This window comes from Cryptomeria japonica, chromosome 4 (assembly GCF_030272615.1).
Source record: "Cryptomeria japonica chromosome 4, Sugi_1.0, whole genome shotgun sequence".
In the NCBI taxonomy this organism is placed as follows: domain Eukaryota; kingdom Viridiplantae; phylum Streptophyta; class Pinopsida; order Cupressales; family Cupressaceae; genus Cryptomeria; species Cryptomeria japonica.
In genome coordinates this window covers 408,039,054-408,059,919 of record NC_081408.1, presented here as the reverse complement: position 1 = coordinate 408,059,919, position 20,866 = coordinate 408,039,054, and the positions used below count along the sequence as shown (strand labels likewise).

The 20,866-nt window shown below is 37.8% G+C and overlaps 1 protein-coding gene across 1 annotated transcript; it reads right to left on the bottom strand.

Annotated features, from left to right (window-relative positions):
• Positions 1-2,810: 2,810 nt before the first annotated feature.
• Positions 2,811-6,842, bottom strand: LOC131050579 (uncharacterized). The gene is made up of 7 exons (XM_057984775.2): positions 6,476-6,842; positions 6,099-6,294; positions 5,015-5,203; positions 3,919-4,771; positions 3,627-3,742; positions 3,394-3,456; positions 2,811-3,295 (listed from the first exon to the last, which is right to left on the bottom strand). The coding sequence occupies exons 1-7, from the start codon at positions 6,632-6,634 to the stop codon at positions 3,246-3,248; spliced, it is 1,626 nt and encodes a 541-aa protein (XP_057840758.2). The 5' UTR covers positions 6,635-6,842; the 3' UTR covers positions 2,811-3,245.
• Positions 6,843-20,866: the final 14,024 nt, after the last annotated feature.

Here is a 20,866-nt window from a genome sequence, read left to right as displayed (position 1 = left end):
GTACTAAAAAGTTGCCTAAAAAAATTCATTCAGATAGTGGATCCCAAAAATTAAAAAACATAGATCAAAACAAAAAATACATAGTTCTAATTGGTGGAGAAGCAATTGAATACTAATGAGTTAACAAGTCCAAGGGGTTGAGCCTAACTGGTTAAAACACTGGGTTCTCATTGTGGAGACCCTAAGTTCAATTCCCAATAGGGACATCTGAAGTGGAATTCTAAGTTGTGACTCTTGGCCACATAATAATAATAATAATAATTCAAAGATATGTAATGGGGACGGGGCCCCCTACTGTATCCCCACTAGTTCATAGCTCCAATCAAAAGCTATTCAGGCTTCGATCAATTATCGATCAAAAAAAAATGAGTTAACAAAAAGTAATGCAATCAATTGCAATAGTACTAGTCTAACGGCAAGTACTAATAAGCCACATGGGGGGACCTGCCCTAAATCACAATTCATATTTTACCAATCTCAATGCTAACATTAAAAAAAAGATGTGAAATGCTTTTCTTTTCGATGTGGATGTTAAGTTCTATAGCATAACATTGTAATGATATGAAAAATTTAGCAAGAGATGAAGAAGACTTTAGTAGACTCAAAAGTAGGAGGTATGCACTCATGTTTTTAACTAAAAATAGAAAAAAAATTATTGAATCATGAAAAAATAATATTATACTAACATACTTATATTTTTAAAAATCTATGTAATATATGTTAGTAGATATCAAATTTTATATAACAAAATAACATTTATGTAATGCAGAGCAAAAAAAATCAAGAGATAGATCACATGTACAACAAATCCTATATAAATAAAATAAAATAAATATCCTTTTAAACAATTAGAAAAATAATAAAAATAAAAACTATTTAAATAACAATATTCAATGAAAGGAAAGTTGCCCTTTCAAGGAAAGGGCAAACTTATCTTTTTTTCCTTTTCTTTCACCATGGTGTCATTATAGAGTTAGGCCTCTTGGATAATTATTCATTTATTGGAGGGATAAATGTGCAAATCAAATTTCTATTTCAAAATTGAGTTAAAAAAAAAGAGAAGTTTTCTAAGATGAAAAAATAATTAGAAAATAGAGTAAGTTCCTTGGAGAAGAATATTAAATTTCTTAAAAAAAATATTTATTAATGAAAGATTTTGATTTTCTTTGGAAAAAATAGTTAATTTAGGTAGAAAATTATGTTTCTAATTTAAAAAGAGTTCATTAAAAGAAAAAAATTGTGTTTTTAAATGAAAAAAAAGAAATAGAAATTATAATAAATAATTAATTCATATTTAATTAAATAATTAAATAATAAATGAATAATAAAAACAAAAATTATTTAAACAAATAAATGATTAAAAAAAATTAAAAATATATTTCAATTGATTTTTTGGGGTGGTTGTGTTAATTTGCAATCTTAAGTACTACACACTACCTAATCTCGTATGTCCTTTTAATTTCATTTCAATGGTCCCCTACACAACTTAGAAGCAAAATCGTGAAAGGAAAATAAAGGAACAACATTAAATAGTTATTTACCTTAGTTTTGAAAAGTGAATCTTTTCTATAATATTCAGAGAATCAGAGTTACTATAGAATATTCCCTCGTAATTTTCTTCTTTTTTTTTCGTCGTCGGTGTTTTCGCTTAGTATTTTTGTGCATTAGAAGTTGGGATCGCCATTAATACGAAAGATTTTTTAGTGATAATATGGAGTGCACTTCTAGTCCTCGATCCTATCATGCCAATTAACGCTGCTTAATTTTTAAACGTAATTAATGTGGAGAAACTGATTAGGTTGTTGGGTTGGAGTGTATTTTCAAGATTAGATCATAAAAATTTATATGGATATTTCAAATCATAGTTGTACTAAAAAAATTTAATTGACTCTGTTCTAATATGATTCTAAAAAATAGAATCAATAGTTGTATACTGAGCAATATTTACTGATGTATCATGATATGACAACACATAATTGATTGCTTTTTTAAATTTACCAAATTATTTGAACTCAGCTCTACTGAATCCACATTAGATCCTCTCCCTTTAGACAATTTTTTTTTACTGATCTCACTATCAGTTGTACTCAATATCTTCTTACTGGTCCCTTATGTTTTATGGACAGGCGCTCCAATTTAAAAAAATATCATAAACAATTAGAGTGTTTATAGCATCCAGTAGCATAAGAGAGACTAGTAGCATAAGAGAGACTAATAAGAAACTTATGATAGTACTTGGCTGATGGAACAATTTTGACCCCTCACCAATGGGCTTATCCAAAACATACAGGACAAAATAAACAAATTGCTACACCTATAACTCTAGGTTTATTTGTCAAAATAAAAGTATGTTGTAGTAATGTAGATTTTATTATAAATGTTTTTGCATTAGTCTAATTTTTTTCTTGAGTTTTTATATCATTCTGATGATGGATCAGAGTGTGATCCAATTGTGATCCAAAATATGAATGTGAAAAAAATTTTACACAATCTAATCTAAATACTTAACAATTCACTATAGATTGTAGAAACTTGATATCATCAATTTAAAACTTATTTCAAAAATACTGTAATAGTTATGCACTATCATTACTTGAGGCTGTAAAATGGCCAAAATTGTCAACATAACAATAGAATTGTATTTAGAAACTAGTTTAAACTAATCCGTACACTCAAAAAGGATTATATGAGAGCCTGCTCAAAAACTGCAAATACTACAAGCATTTTGCTTCAACTTCAGTCTAAAAACTCAATGCCATCGAAATCAGAGTAAACAAAGAGGGCAACATCATACTAAGCAAGAAACAATCTCAAGTAAATTTGGACATTTAAATGTATTAAACAAAAGAATGGTAGCATCTATCCTCTGCCAAATTCTTTATCCGCTGCATAAGAATGCTCAAAAAGCTCTTGATAGTCCGGTAAAAGAATTGACACTATTTCTTTAAAATAAGATATACAAAATGGGGGCCATCCATACTGAGGATCTGCTGATAACAGTGCAAGCTCTTTTAAACAAGCCATACAATAAAAAAAATCATGTGTGGCTTTTCAAAAGGTCTCATAATTCTTTTCCCATAATTGCTAAAAGAACAAATTTAGGAAGTCTGGATACACACAGCAGCAGCCATAATGTTTGAGGCATGTAGAATTGCAGAAATGGAATCCCCCAAACCAAGGTCGATTTAGAGAATCTTCACCCATCGATCTCCCCATTAAGAATTTTTTGGACATTTGGTACTACCTCATAGTATCGGTATATTCTCTTGATCAGCAACACCTCTAAAACTACCACCTGAAATTTTGAATTTGGATTAGTTACTTTTCACCTACATTCAATGCCATTTAGGCGCACAACATTTGAAATCATTGGAGGTAAGAGACTTATTTCACCTTTGCAATTAGAAATGCTTTTGTTGGTGCTGGTGTCTGTAACATTCTTGACATTTACAGCAGCTGAAACAGTTCTCAAAACAAAGAGAGAATTAGAGACACCTAAAAACATTATCATAATCAAAACATAAATTCTGATGGAAATGAAAGGAGCCATATTAAAAAACAAGATAAACTTTAATTTAAATTTTAATAGAAAATATTCTTTAAAAAAAACATTAATGTATTCTCACCTTGAATGTTCATGTCTTTCTTTGTGAGAACTCCAACACCTTTGCAGAGATGACTATCAGAGACCACTGAAGTTTGGAATCCATTTCCACAACTTTGATTTTCTACTAGTAATTTACTGTTCAAACATTTCAAAAACATGAGAAATAATGCATGTTATCATTGGCTTTCATTTTAATGCCCAAATGAAAATCTTACAAATTAAAAGGGGAGATGGAACAGAGGATACTACTAGCAAATTACAGAGAAATTTCTACACTAAGCAGTGCACAAAATGAAAAGGTAAAGGTGTACCTCATGTCATCAGGTTCATCCAAAAACGTAGAGACAGATCCTAATTCTTCTGAATCCAATCCAAAATCCATAAGGAAATCTGACATGAATTTATCAAGTTCAGGATCAATAATAGGAATGTCAGCAAAATCGAACTGCTCTCCATCCATTTCACTGCAAGTGACAGAGGCATGACATGTGGATATATAGTCAGTTGATGTTGCCTCGTCTGAACCTGGTCTGACCACATTTAATGTTGAAGTTGCAGCTGAACTATCAAAATCCAACCGACTTTTGATTTGCCCCCTTTTCCCTGGCTTCCTTGGGTTTAACTTTCTCGGTGAACCTTTACCAGAGTTTTCATAATTAGAAAGGGCATTTGGGCTTGAAGAATTCAAGATTCCAGAGGATCTAGTCTCAATAATTTGAATCTCTTGATCTGTTTCTTCCCCATCACAGACAACATTCCGGTCCCCGACCAATGATTCAGGGTTGCAAGCAGAACCAACCAAAGATTTGTTGCCATTGATGACACATGAACCTTCTACTGGAGATGCAGAACTATCAGGTTGAATGCATAATGCTTGTGGTGGGGTCTGAGGGCAAGTTGAGTCACTAGCCATCTCAGAAGTTGTGTGAAGGGCCTGTTGCTTTCCTTGTGCAGGTACAGTAGATGGTTGATTATACCTTCTCTTGGCCACAGATGTTGCATCGTTGTGGACCATAGGCTTTGGTGCAGAATATGATGGTACCCGAGAAGTCTGTCCATTTCCAAAGCAAACTTGTGAATTGTTAAGGGTATGAGAAGAAGCCTGCCCTGCTTGAGATGCTTGGTAAATTCTGTTTACTCCCATCTGAAGTCCTTGAGAACTTTCTGCAACAAATAAAATCCCTTTGTTCAGAAAATAATGTTTAACTACAAGTCTTTATATACACATAAAAGACATCTATTACCATGATAGAATTTGTACTGTGCAAGTGTTCAAGCTTCAACTCGGTGTTATGGATGCCATAGAAATGTAAAAGTAAATCTAAAAAAGTTTAAATGTTCGCATACCATATGTCTAAAAAAGAGCAACAGAATTCATTTAAAACAGCTAAAACACACGTAGCTTACTTTCACAAGAAGGTGAGTTTACAAGATGCGCTGCAACGCAAGATTTCTTTGCAGCCAGTGATGCATCAGGAAGTGGATTTGAATTCTTCCTCTTATTGTTTGTCGCCGGCAATGCAGGAGCTGCAGATGGTCCATTGATTGCAGCAGAAGAAGATGGACTGGCAGAGACAGATGTGATTGCATAAGGGCCTGCAACAAAAAAAATTTTGTTCATCAGTCCATTTGCAGCCCTATATAAAGTAGTATGCTGGCGATGGCAATGTCTAGTGTACATTTCTAACAAAAACACTATAGGATATGATGGATACCCTTAAGCAATGCCTCCAGGTAATAATGAATGAGATTTTCACAGCCAAATTAGATGAAGTAACAAAGTTATTGGGAAAAACTGTTTCATTTAATTTTCCACCAAGTTTAAGATCACTCTGTAATCTATCATCAATCCAGCAAGATAAAAGGACAGTCAGATGCCTAGTTACTCCTTAAAAACCATGAGAAGACAATAAAAGATGAGGAAATCAACACAAATGATTAGTAAACAAGATTAAATTCAATAGCAATTTGGATAATGACAAAATTATGCTAAAGATGTGAAGTCTTGTGTAACATAATCACAATAAGGCTTTTTATAAGACGGAAAGGAGGAAGGCCAAGTTTAAGGATGTGAAGAGGATGCAGTGATAGTGGAAAGAGGGTGGGATGCAGGGAAGACGGCATTACATGAACATAGTAACATTTAATACTGAAGACGAGAGAAGCAAAAAAATGAAGGGCCAAGCAAGATATGAATATGGAAGGGAAATAGGATTGGAAAAAGAGAAAAGAGGAAGATATAGGACAATTTCTGGTCTGAGAAGTGACAAAGGAAGTAAGGAGGAAGAACATTTCCCTTTATGTATCTACGATCTCTATATTGTGTCGATTTGCATATATTTCCTTGGCATAGTTCTCATATCATTTTAACTCGCTATGCGAGAGAAAAATTTCCCAATGCCTAAAAACATTACCATGACTAATGCAATATCTTTCACAGCCTCTGACGTTTGTGAAGATCTAGTTTATAATCTGAATGTAGAGAAATAACCTGGAAGAGGGGGTGCTGGGGCGGCACCGGAACTGGGAGGCAGCATAGCTCCAGAGTGATAAGCATGCATAATATCTTGCATGCCAAACAGGAGCTGATCTATTCTAGCCTTCTCCTGGCCCAGGGCTATTTTCTGCTCTTTCAAATGAATGTAGTCATCAAGAATATCCACCAAACTAAGCATACTCTTGGGAGCCTGAAAATAAAAATAGAAAAGTAAACCATTAATCAATAAAATGTCAAAATTCAGCTCAAGTTCACAGATCCAAAAGAAGATACCAGGAAAAATCAATTTGCTTCCGTGCTTGACACGAAATCAAACTCATGGACAAGAAAAAAAACTGAAGCTTTTAAGGCATTGGCATTAGCCAGTGTACCTGGCGAGGGTGTCCTGTTCCAAGCAATGACGCAGCTTCGGATCTGAAGTGCGCAAGTGTGTTGTTATACCCATTTTCTGCAAGAAATCTCTCAACTATGAATGCCACTTGAATTGCTGTTACCTTCCCACTCCCCACTCCCACCTTCTTCCGTGCCATCTCTCCTGCAAATGCAATCTTCTCCTCTCTGCACACCGATGTCAAATGCAAAACGACATCACATGGACTGCAATAAGAATGCGATGGCGCCACTTACCATTTATCCCAGGGGGTAACAGAGGCTTATTTCTTAATGCTGCTGTTGGAGGGAAGATCTGAAAGAATTGCTTAAGCCCAAATTTGAAAATTCCTAGGTAGGAGCATTTCTAAATTGGCGCCAACAATATATAAGCGCCTTCAAAACACTAACAGTTTCACCAAATGGAGACGACCCAAAATTTCAAGATTCTACTTTTTAACTATATTAATTTCCTTCTTCCTTATTTAACCCGATAAATATCAAAACTAACACTAAAATGTATTAATAATTAAGTCCAAGCATAAAGGGCGCGCTCAAGTAAAGTAAATATTTAAAAAATAGAATCCCGCTTCAAGGGGGTACCATAAGGGCCTAAAATATAGGTATTTTGGATGTATTGAATTTAGTTGGTGATAATAATGACGTGTTTATTGGAATACATAGGTATAGTATTTATATATATTTATTAAAAAATAGAGATATTTTGTTTATTAAAAAAAAAATTAGAATGATGTTATTTATTGTATATATGGATATATAAATTTTATTGTATAAATTATTTTTTTAAATATCATTGTTTTAGTTTTGTATGTAACTTTTAATTTTATCTTTGAAAAAATGTCATTCATAGTTTTTATGGTTTTCATTTTAAAAAATAATAATTTATTTGCATCTATTTTTAATAATTATATTATAATGTTTTTACTATTTAAGATTGTAAAATATATTTTTAAAAAGAAACTATTTTTTGATCTATCAACATTTTTTTGTAAATTAATTGAAATTCTTATTATGAAAGGGTAGAGATTAATTTTAAAATTTATATTGTTGTTTAATTTCTATTTTTTGGATAATTATTTACTTTTCAAATAATAAATGGTATATATATATATATATATATGGTTGGTTTAGGCTCATTAATGGGCTTCCTGGAGTTGATCCAAAGTGTCAAGACATGGCCAAAGTGGAGTGGAGGAAATCGAATCAAGGATGGATCAAAATTGATTTTGATGGTGCATCAAAAGGGAATACGAGCCCATCAGGGGCTAGATATGTTGCTTGTAATTGGAACGGTGATATTCTCGTCCTTGGCGCAAGATGGCTTCCAACAGGGATAAATAATGAATTTGAGGTCCAAGCTGCACTTTTGGGAGTGAGGATGGCCAAATGGCTCGCAGTTTCTAAGTTGCACCTTGAAGGGGATTCATTGATAATTGTTAATGCCTTGATCGAGGAGGAGGCACCTTTGTGGAAATTAGACAAATTTATAAAAATACTATTAAAAGAAAAGAATTTTTAAATTTCACATACCTTGCAGGAGGGTAATATTGTTGTGGACACTTTATCCAAGGCAGGGATATCATTAAATGCCATGCAAGGAGAAGAGATATGGGAGGATCTTTCAAGGGATTGAGATGGCGTACAAAGATGAGAGTACGCCGACATTTGAGAAGGAATGGTGAAATTTAGTGGCCACAATGAGCGGTGAGTGATTAAAAGGATACCCTTCGTTGGTTCCCATTTCAAAGCAAGGTGGAAAGACAACGAGTGGAGGCATGAGGGAGCTGGTGAACTAGTGCAAAGTGGAGAGGATGGAGGCAATTCTTTCACTTTCATCATCAAAACAACAATTGGCCTTTTTGGGTAGGATTTTTTAGAAGAGATTGTGTGGCATTTTCAAGCATGAGGATCCTATTTTTATCCAAATTCTAGACATATTATTAAGGGAGGATTTTATGAAATTAGAATTCAGGTTCTGCAGCAATGTAGATACAGTGTCAATGGTGGTTGTGTGGGGTCTAGAACTGGGCACTAAGGAGGAGGTGGAGTGGATGCTTCGAGCTTGCATATCGAAGGTTTATCTCTTCGGATTGAAATCTTTTCTTGCGAGAATAGTTCCTGAGAAGGCTTGCGAAGGAATGTGAGTGAAGGCATTTGTACCGATGAAGAAAGTGTTGAATTCAAGCCTTTCATTATGTGGAAGGATGGTGAGAACAGACAAGAGCTGCAAGAGGGTGCCCTAATTGGCTAGGAGAGCCTGAAAGAGTTCGTGTAGGGGAAGGAGATTGAGAATCAGATGGCTTGAAAGGAGAAAAAGAAACGGGGTCATCAAGGCCCAAAATTCAATATGCCCAGGTAAGCCAAAGTTGCAGGGTTCCTAGTGAATGGCACCAAATCGGGGAAGGAGTTGATATTTCTTTCTTTCTCCTTGATTTTATTAGCCCTCAATTTTGTAATGTATGTAGGGTTTCAAGAATACACTATATGTTTCTGGTGAGGGGGTTTGGGGGGTGAAAACAAATGTGGTATAGGGAGACCATTTTGCTCCAAGGTGTAGTGTTAATGACGAAATTAGTGTATAGCTATGCTTTTTATACATTGTATTTGATAAAAATGTTTTATGGGTATGGGATCTCTAGGAGGGTGGTGGATCTATAGGGTGGCTCTTTGTTTCAATCATGGTGGATTTTGGACATATATGCTTTCGAATATAATATGTAATCCTTTGTTTCTATAAATAGTAAAAAAATATATTACCAAACAAATAAAAATTTGTAGTTGGTTTCACAATTTTATTCGTGTTTTTTTTCTATATATTTTGGGTTTGGTTGGTTATTAAATTATTTAAGATACCTTTCCTCAATTTGTGTGCCCTTAATTTTTACCTATAATGAACAAATTATTTTTAAATATATAATTAATAAACTAGAATATTTTTTAAAAACTTTTTATTAATGTTTTGAGTGTGTTAACAATTTTTTTTAATCTTTTGTGACTAACCCTGTAGTGCAACAGTGGTTGCAAAGTAGTGTTGATACTGCTCCCCAAGTTTAAATCCCACTTAAATTGATGCTTGTTGTGCTTGGTAGAGAGAGGAAGGATGAATGTTATGGACAGAGGGTAGTGATAGGTGTTGGAGGAGTCTATGGAGCACTAGGATGGTAGGGACGAATTTTTGCCTTGGAAAGCAACGACCGCAGGTGTGTCAAGGAAATGGAGATGGGAGAAAGAAAGATTAGTGGTTAGACAACAATGAAAGAGATCGAAGGATATACGAGGATAATAGTAAAGGTAGGACATGTGAGAATAATGCAAGGAAAGACTACTAAAGAGGGGTTAAGGCCTTAAAGTATGATGTGGTAATAAGACAAGTGGAGGCAAAAATGGAGGATAGGAGGGAGAACGAAGAGAGGGTGATAGAGAAGTAAAGGAAGAGAAGTATAGAAAGAAGATGAAGAGGTGTTAATGCCTTGAAAGATGAGATTTATTCAAGGATGGAATCACCCATTGTGGCCCCACTAGTTCATAGCTCCAGTCAAAAGCGTTTAACAATTAAAAAAATCTTATCTTTTACCTTAATTTTGAAAACTGGATAGAGTTGATGATGCTACTTATTTGGAAATATTCTACTTATTTGGAAATATTATGTTTATTATTAAATATTAATATTTTGACCCGTGTGAAGTAAGGACAACTCAAGTCGAGATGGCACAAGAGGAGTGAAGGGATGAGTGCAGAGAGGAGCAAAGAGATGTTTTTAGAGTTAGGAGACGGGCGAAGGACACAGATCAAAAATTACATAAGCAGGATGGGAACCTTAAAGGATTAGTAGATCACATAACCCTAGGACCTCGGCGAGAAGAGGAGCAATGGAGATCAAAGGATCGAAGAGGTTTGCACTTTGGAAATGGGCACTAATCCTAGCAACATGGTCTCAATCAAAACCTTCAAAACCCAATCTAAGAAAATGGACGATCGGTCAACTGGGAGCGATACAAGACAAGAGATCTGTTGGGAAACCAAAAACCAAAGGTACTAACATCAAAATGCAATGTCCTCAAATTGTTCCCAGAACCAACAACATAATTGATTGGGGGAATAATCCCAAATCACTGTAAAGGTCATGAAGCCATGGTATGGTTGACATTGGCATAAGAATTTCAGCTGGCAAAATGTCTGCAATCACAAGCCTGACATGGGGGGGCATCGGAGAAAGGGAAAATGGATGAATATTGAAGTGCAAGGTAAACCTAATTGGCACGGGGCAAAACAAGGTAGTTTCCCTAACAATAGAGGTAAATCTGCAACCCACAAAAAATGCATTTATATGTTTATAGAGGATGGCTATGTAGATAAAGTTGTAGAAAGATTAAGAAAAACAATATTCTTTATTAAATGGGTCGAGGGATGGGCCACAATAGAGAAAATGAAAAATGGTGTGACAAAATTTGGGGTTTGAATGTTCAGCTAAAATTGCTCCCTAATGGTTTCTTCTTGGTCGAATGCCTGTTGAATATGGCTAAATAAAAAATAATGAATCATGGACCACACATAATGAATGAAACCAAGATCTACGTGAAAGAATGTATTTCTAATTTCAACCCATGGAGACAAGAGATTGAGGTAGTCCCAGCCCGGATCAAGCTATATAATTTTTTCGTCTGAATACTGAGAAGAAAAGACTCTAAGACTATTGGAGAGAAACTAGGTCAGTTCATTACATGGTAGATGAAAACCTAGTGGATACATAATTTAGGACCTACGCAAGGATATGCATAAGAATGATGCACTATCCCCACTACCAAATGAATTGGGGATTCATACAAATCAAGGGGTTTAGAGGTAGAAAATTGAAAGGGAGGATGAATTGGTAATTGTATACGGTGAAAATGGATAACAACAATATTGAAAGACTAAATAGATTCAACCACAAAACCCTAGCCTAACAACAACAAAGATCCACCATGACATATGAAGATTACCTAAGACAATGCAAATCAAATGAAATCACAAAGATTATGCCATCACATGTCCAATATGGTTTGAATCTCCATTCTTCCTATCTCCATTGATCTTGCTTGATATATTTGCTCTCAGATTTTATGTGTGCACGAGAGCTCAACAAAGAACAGAAATGTGGTTACAAGTAGGCTTGATCACATATGAAAGTTCAAAAGCGTAGTTGGGAAGTCAACTGATCAGGGTTGATAATGAAGAAAGCATCTCCCTATATAGAAGACACTATAGGAAATGGAGGGATAAGATTAAGAGGTGTAAAAGATAAATGGTCGGCTAAGATTAGAGGGTAGGTAGAGAAAATAAGAAAATAATGAGAGGGTAGGTAGTATAGGAATTAAGAGATGAATGTCACGTGTCATAAGTGGAAAAGGCCAATGAATTAATTAAATAAATAAAGATTCATTTAATTAATAGAAGAAGTGGGATCAATTAAATAAATAAAAGTAATTATTTAATTTAGGGAAAAGGATAATTTAAATAAATAAAAGTATTTATTTAAAGGAGAAATAAGGCTAGAAGAGGATAAATTAATTAATTAAATAAATAAAGATTTATTTAATTAAATAGAAGAATTAGGCTAAATTAATTAAATAAATAAAGATATTTATTTAATTAGACTGGATAATTTTAGGTGTCTACATTTTGCCCCTCTTTGAGACAATGCAGCTTGTCGCGTTGTTTCAAAGAAGATAAGATGAACTGATACAAAGTTGCCCCAAGATGGGAATGATATGCCCCCTCGAGAGATTGGATGAAAATGTTTGAAAAGATCGTAGACAATCTCTCAATAAGAAAGAAAGGCTAGAATGGACTGACCGGATAGGATGGAGTGACAGAGTCATAGGATAAAGAAGACTGACTCGGGAGACTTAGGCTAGGGCTAGGGCTAGGGCGGTCTATAAAATAGACCACGAGGGGAATACATCCTCATTGTCATCCACACATCCAAGAGATCAAAATGCAAAGAGAGAATAGAGCAGCAGCAGTCAGTAGTGATGGCATTGGTTCACAAATTCGATCGTGTTCGCCGATTTCAGAGGCCAGCAGATGCAGGAGAGCCGGTAAGTACCACAAAACCTCCTTGTACTTTGTTGCAATAAATGTTGTCATTAATGCATGTTAGGTGGCACAATAAATGCATTTTGGAATATGTCAAACAAGGTCAAAAAACGTCGAGGTGCATCTGTGCTGGTGCCAGGCGCGTCTGTGTTTGTGCCAAGCGCGTCTATGAATGAAAAGGCGTTTGTGTCAAATGCGAGCGCGTCTGTGTATTTCAGGTGCGTCTATGTCTTCAAGGTCGAATTGGCAATTCTGTGATGAACATACGTTGTCGATTGGATAAGCTGCTGAGAGGATACACTCAAGCAGGTCCTCTAGGGAAGACTAGGATAGCAAATAGGGCTAGGATTGACAATTCTATGATAGAACATATGTTGCCAATGAAGAAACTACTCAAGAGGATATACTCAAGCAGAGGCCCTAGGATAGGATAGATCAAGGCACTTTGTGATGAACAGGGAATGCCAAAACATAGTACTTTATGATGAACAAGGAGTACTAAAAAGAGCAGCACTTTGTGATGAACAGGGAGTGCAAAAACGTAGTACTTTGTGATGAACATGGAGTACCACTAGGATAAACAGCAACACTTTGTGATGAACAATGAGTGTCACTGGGATAGAGTATCATAAGCACTTAGGATAATAAGTAGCATTTTGTGATGAACAGGGAATGTCACTTTAACTGACACGGTTGATTTGCTTGACTGTAGGAGTACCTACCTATGTTGGAGTCACGAGAGAGATTCTCATCGACTCAGAGTTTACGACTAGAGCTGACTTCTGAGGATAGGGCAGCGATTGAGGTTACGGGCTTGCAACATATTATGTATGGGCCTGAGTTTCGGGTGAACATGGGATTGCTGACTGCGCTGGCTAAGAGATGGCACTCAAAGACTTGCAGTTTCCATTTGTCGATGGGTGAGATGACAGTCACCTTAGAGGATGTTTACAAGATTATGAGGATACCGATCGATGGGGAGTTGATTCCCTATGATCAAGACGGAGACAGGGATGCCCTGAGACGAGTGTTTCAGGATCCGGGATTGGAGATGAGAGTAGGACACGTGGCATGGGATACCATGACACAAACAGGATTTGCACTACCATCAGTACTGGTAGGAGTGATCAGTGGGTTCTTGTGTCCGGATAGGGCGACACGAGGGTTGGTTGTGGGTTGGGGGAGCACATTGGAGACACTGGTGACAGAGCATACCAGATATGCCTGGGGACCGTGTGTGCTGGCACATTTGTACTATGAGATTCATTAGTTTGTATACCATGGATCCGTAGGATTGGGTTGCGGAGTGACATTATTACAGGTATGGGCTTATGAGCATCTGTTGGTGACCCGACCGATACATTTCAGAGGAAGGGGCCATGGGCGCAGTTTTGTTCACTTATATGATATGATTACCTCGCAGCCGTGGATCGGGAGACTGGAGCACTGGCGCAGGGTCATTGATGAGATTGACATTGTGGTATGGAGCCCATATCGAGAGTGTGAGGAGTGGGAGGATGACGTCGTGGAGCTTCCATACACCTTCAGGAGCAGGTATCTGATTGGGCAGACGCCCTATGTACTAGAGAGGTAGTTGGTTGATAGGGTTTGCAGGCAGTTTGACAGGATTCAACGGATGCCACGGGGTTCTAGGATGTATGCTCGGACAGTGAGGGATCAGGCACACTTCGAGCCATTATTGTCATATGATCAGGCAGTGATGCAGCTAGTAGAGATGATTCCCTTGCCTTGGGATATGTGGCCAGAGATAGAGGATGCAGGGATGGATGGAAAGTATACTGCATATTGGGTTGAGCATCAATTTCCTCGACTGACAGATCCAGGGGAGTAGATAGATGGAGATGGCGGGGGGGATGAGGATGATGATGGAGATGGTGGGGGTAGAGGTCGGCGGAGGAGGTAGGGTGTGACAGGGGAGAGGAGAGTGACTCCGTGAAGAGAGGGTGGAGAGGAGAGACAGGCTCGGGTGGTGAGAGGCCGAGGTGGATTACCTTTACAAGTGTCAGCAACACAGGGTCCCAGGCAGGTACAGGGACGAGGACCGGGGTAGGGGCAGCCATAGGAGAAGGGGGGAGAGGAGGAGGATGAGCTATTGGAGTTGAGGGAGATTTGCCAGGGACAAGAAGATGAGATCCAGAATCTCGAGCGGGAGAGGGATAGGCTCAAGAGACAGCTGAGGGACACATAGCGGGAGAGGGATCAGGCCATCCAGCGCTATACAGAGGCTGAGATAGCACTGAGGGCAGGGAGGCAGGCGATAGAGGACACAGGAGTTGGTTATGCTTATGTTCTGCGAGTTGGGGAGGAGATAGGCTACTAGAGAGACCGATACTATGGGGTTGCGCCACCAGAGCAACAGGCTAGGAGTTTCCATAGACCATCGCGAACAACGACGACCACTAGAGGGAGGGATAGGAGATAGGCGTCCAACGGTGGGGTTATGGGTCCTCCACCACCACCAGATAGAGGGGGCAGGAGAGATGATTCTGGGGTGGGTCCTTCTAGGGCTCAGACTCCGTCGAGGCTAGGCGGCTCTGAGGGAGGGAGTTCATCATAGCCTTAGAGGGCTCCCTATGTATCAGTTTTTGTACCATTTTGTATTATGATGTAGACACCTTCGGGTGATTTTGTAGCCATATGATTTTGACATCATTGTATCATGACACTTATGATTTTGATATACAAATGAGATGATTCATCCTTGCGGCAACTATATGCATGTGTACCTGTGTGATGCTTCTATGTGATGCTTATGATATGTTTTATGATGATGATTATGATATGGATGCAAATATGTACATAAGAAAATGCAATATTTTTGTTCTTTTATGTTTTTATTTATTTCTAATATGTTATGTATGATGCAAATGTGAATGTATGAAATGCAGATGAATATGATGAGAATGCAAAATGTGCTAACATGTGTTGTGTGCAGGATGTGATGCAATTGTGATATCTATATGTATGTATGAAATGCTTAATGTGTGGTAATGCAGGTGCAAGTACATGAAATGCAAATATTTTTGGTGTGTCATTATACTCAGTCGTGTGATAGCAGGCTACACAAACTCAAGAAGGACTATGGAAGTCAATCAAGAAAGGGGGATGGAAGATAGAAGATATGAAAGTGAAAGAACTTCTTGCGTGTTATCATCATTGAGATTTATTATGGCAAGTAGGTTATGACAATCGAGGCATATGTTCGACCCAGAAAGTCATTGTACCCGTTTGCATGGAGATAAGACAGTCTCAAACAAGGAATGCCCCAGTTCATACTAGACTCATAGTGTCCTCATATCCTTGGACAAGTCATAGCATTACTAAGAGACAATCCACAGATAACAAAAGAAAAATAGGTAACGATACCCCATCCTCGCCTTTCTAGTCAAAGACATCCTAGAGATAGAATCTCTAGTCAAAGACATCCTGGAAAAGCTAAAAGACATGTCACCAAAAGATAAAATCAAAAGAAAACCAAGACTCGACACCAACATCCACTGTAGTCCTCAAGTTTAGTGTCTCTTGTCACTTGTATAAGTCTATTTGATTGTGGTCACAATGTTTACTTTCACAAACAGATAGATAGCACTGAACCATAATGTTGTCTGAGTTTGTTGAAAGATTTGTTTTGTTGAAGCCCATTGTTGCTGTTGTGTCTCATCTGAAACTGACTGAATCCATGCAACTGATACTTTATTACGGATTGGCGATGCGAATGTTGCTTTATTGTGGATTGTGCGTGAATAGACTGAATAAAATTGGAAGAAATTGTGCTCCTCAAAGCATGTGATGCGCTCAATTCCACACCCATCACTAGACATAGGATTTGCCTTAGCCACAGATAAGAGCTGATTTATCATGGATGGAAAGGGTGAAAAGGAGGGATTATTATGAATGGCTAACCAATCTTAGGTAGATCAATAACAATCCATGATGGGAATGGGTAAGTTTGTTATGAATGGATAGGTTGTGAGTGTGTGCAAAGTGAAGGATGAAATGGAATCTTGAAGGAGGGAGGAGCAATGTCTCTACACATGGCGCTAGTGACCCAGTTTTCACCATGGTACTTGCCTAGAGCGCCACCGAAGTGGTTTTCACCATTGAATGAGATGTTTTTCTGTTTTTCAAATTTTTTTGTGTTACAAGGCGCCTGTTTGCTAGGTTTTCACCAGGTAACGTTTTTTTTTATTTTTATGATTTTTTTTGTATTTTTGAATTTTTTTGATTTTTTTGTATTTTTGAATTAGGATACTCTGAAGATCTATGTGTAAAAACTGTGAAGGTGCATGTTGTTGATAGGATCCTCCAAAGGTTCACCCTCTATGGTTGAGAGTTGATATGCACCAGATCCATATGCTGTTGTGATGAATGTAAGGACCAAGTCAGTTTGGTTCGAACTTGCCCTTCTTCTCTTTGTCTTGCTGATTTTTAGGATTTTCTCTAAGAACTAAGTCCCCTACCTCAAATGTGCGAGGCTTGACTTTATGATTGTAGCTACAACTCATTCGTTGTTGATAAGCCTTGAGATGATTAAAAGCAGTTTGTCTTCGATCATCCAATAGTTCAAGTTCTTGTAAGCGAGAGACCTTGTAGTCTTCGTCACTGATAATATTTTGCAAGGAGACTCGTAAAGAGGGTAACTCAACCTCAATAGGCAAGATAGCTTCAGCGTCGTAGATAAGTGAATAGGGTGTAACTCCTCTAGGTGTGCGGACACTTGTGAGGTAAGCCCAAAGTGCGGGATTAAGTTGGATATGCCAATTGTGACCAATGTCGTCGACTGTCTTTTTTAGGATTTTAAGGATAGTTTTATTAGACGCCTTAGCTTGACCATTACCTTGGGGGTAATAAGGTGTGGAAAAACGATGGGTAATATGGAAGCGGTCACAGAGTTCACGAACATCCTAATTTTTTAAGGGACGCCCGTTATCGGTGATGATGGAAACAGGAACGCCATATCGATAAATGATATAGTTGAGAATGAATGTAGCAATTTGTTTTCCAATAAATTGTGTAAGAGGCACGACTTCAATCCATTTTGTGAAATACTCTGTGGCGGTGATGATGAATTTGTGACCATTGGAGGAAGGAGGGTGAATCTTGCCTATGAGATCAAGTCCCCATTGACAAAAGGGCCAAGGAGTTGTAATTGGTTGAAGTTCTTGCGCTGGCGCATGAATGAGGTCTCCATGAATTTGACACGCTTACATTTCTTGACAAACCGATACGAGTCTTTTTCCATATTGGGCCAGTAATATCCAGTCCTGATGAGTTTCTTGGCTAAGGTAGGACCACGAGAATGTGGACCATATATCCCTTCATGAACTTCATGTAACACAATCAAAGCTTCGTCCCCTTCTAAACATCTAATAAGAGTGCCATCTAGACCTCGACGGTATAGGATATCGGCTAAAATGACGTATCAAGAAGATTAGCGAATGAAAGTGCGACGTTGGTTATTGGATAGGTCAGGAGGAAGGGTATTGTCACGAAGGTATGTGAAAATGGAACCATATAATTAGGACTCAGGATCGACGACACATATCATTTCAGTAGGAGTGATCTCATATGAGGGAACCAAAAGGTTATCCACCAAGAACTCATAGCGGGTCTCATTCTGTGGTAGATCGATTAGTGAAGCAATTGTAGCCATGGCATCCGCGGCTCGATTCTGCTCTCTTGGTATCTGCTCAAAGTCTAACTTCATAAAATGTAGTTTCAGGCCATCCACCATTCTTTTATAAGGCATTAGTTTCTCATCCTTTGTTTGGTAGTCATCAATTGCTTGATGAATTACAAGTTGAGAATCCCCCAAAACATGAAGTTCCTGGATCTTCCACTGAACTGCAATCCATAATCCAGTTGTTAATGCTTCGTATTCTACTATGTTATTAGTGCAAGGAAATGATAATCGATATGATTTTGGTATGGAATCCCCTTGAGGAGTTACGAAGAGGATGCCAGCTCCTGCACCATGCTGTGTGTATGAGCCGTTAAGATGAATTCATCTGGAAATTCCGAAGTTAGAGGAACATCATCTATCATGGGAGCATCTACTAACTGATCTGCTATAGCTTGTCCTTTTATTGCTTTTCTGTCTACATACTCAATGTCGAATTCACTCAGGAGCATCACCCATTTGGCTAGTCAACTAGTAAGTGTTGCTTTATTAAGAAGGTATTTCAATGGATCGATCCTTGCGACCAACTTAGTTTTATGAGTTAGCATGTAATGTCGTAATTTCTATGAAGCAAAGACCACAATGAGACACACACGCTCAATTGGTGTGTAGTTTAGCTCATATCCCACCAATGTGCGACTGATGTAGTAGACTGCCTTTTCTTTGCCCTCAACAACCTGTTGTGCTAAGAGTGCCCCAAGTGCTGTTGAAGTAGTTGATATGTATAGTAATAGAGGTTGATCTAGAACTGGTGGCATCAAAACTGGCGGATTCAAAAGATAATCTTTGAGTATCTGGAAAGCCTGTTGACAGTTATCATCCCATTTGAATTTGATGTTTTTGTGTAGCAAGTGTTGAAAAGGATTACATTTATCTGCAAGTTGTGCTATGAATCTTTGTATGGACTGGAGTCTCCCTTACAAAGATCGAAGTTGACTGATATTTCTTGGTGGTTGCATCTCTAGGATGGCCTTGACTTTTGCTGGATCAACTTCGATTCCTTTTTTTGAGACAATGAATCCCAGGAGCTTCTCGGAGGTTACTCCAAAGACACATTTCTTGGGGTTTAATCTTACTTTATATTTTTCCAATCGATCAAAAATGACTGAAAGTATGTCCAAATGTGTATCTCTGTCTATTTATTTTCCCAAGAGGTCATCAACATAATTTTCCATAGTAATGTGCACGAGATCATGAAAGATAGTAGTCATGGCTCTTTGATATGTAGCGCCTGCATTCTTTAGCCCAAAGGGCATGACATTCCAGCAAAAAGTTCCCCAAGGACAAGTGAATGTTGTTTTGTGTTGATCCTCGGATGCGATTTTTATTTGATTATAACAAAGAATCCATCCATCAAAGATAACATCGCATGACCTACTGTGAGATCTACAATCAAGTCAATATTTGGTAATGGAAAATCATCCTTCGGACAAGCTTTGTTGATGTCTCTGAAGTCTGTACATATTCAGATGCTACGATCTGGTTTACTGATAGGCACTAAGTTGGAGATCCATTCAGGATAATCAATTGGGCGTATGAATCCGACATCCAATAATTTTTCAAGCTCTGCTTTGACTAATAATGCCACTTGTGGATGCATCTTTCTTAATTTCTGTTTCACTGGTTTTGCCCCCGGTTTAACTGTCAAATGATGCATTACCAAATCCGGATCCAATCCAGGCATATCAGCATATGACCATGCAAAATTGATTTGTCGCTCTGTGAAGAAACGTATGAACTTTGATCTTTTTGTCTCTATCAGAGATTGAGCCAGGAATATGTTATGTGGACTTTCTTCTGTACCAATGTTTGTTTTGATGGTCTCCTCTACCAACATAGATTATTTTTCCTCATATGATGCTGGGAGAATGTCTAGTCTTCCATCCTCGGGTGCCTCAGAGAGGTTTTCGCCCTCAGATACGTCCTTTCTTTTTACTTTTTTGGGGTCAGACAGCGCCACAACGTGGTTTTCACCATAAGACCCTTGATTTGTTTTTATTTTTATATTTTTGCAACTGGAAGGCCCGACACCCTCACCAAAATATGCCACGCTATTGAATTCTATAGTGTATCCTGCTTTATGGTCCCCAGGGAGAAGATCATCTCGTATGCCTAGATAGTCAATAAAGGCTTCATCATTTTGGAATGTGTCGAACTGTGGAGGTCCTTCATGGTCCCAGTCAATAAGTTGGTGGTGAACAAGGGGAAGGCCTTTGATGTCTTCAAAGTTAGCAGGGCTAAGGGTGAAGATGCAGTTATACTCAGGTATGTCGAGGTAGTTATCAAGGTCATCGTTGGCACTCTCCTCATCTGTCTCAATCATGAACGAATCCAAATTGTCATCACTAGTAGCGCATTCTGGGATAGGTGTTCTCATTCTTCGTGATTTCGACCTAGAACCTAGAGGCAAGGACTGTGTGGGATCCTTAGGGATTGTTTCTTGAACAACTTTGAATTTTCTATTAAATTTCTCTTCTTCTGTGGGTTCACCTGGTTCTCTGAATGTTTTGGTGAGTTCATAGTCACTGGAGGATTTGTTTGAATCCCATTCCCATTCATTGGAGTCTGTGGAATAGCGATTCTCTTGTTGAAT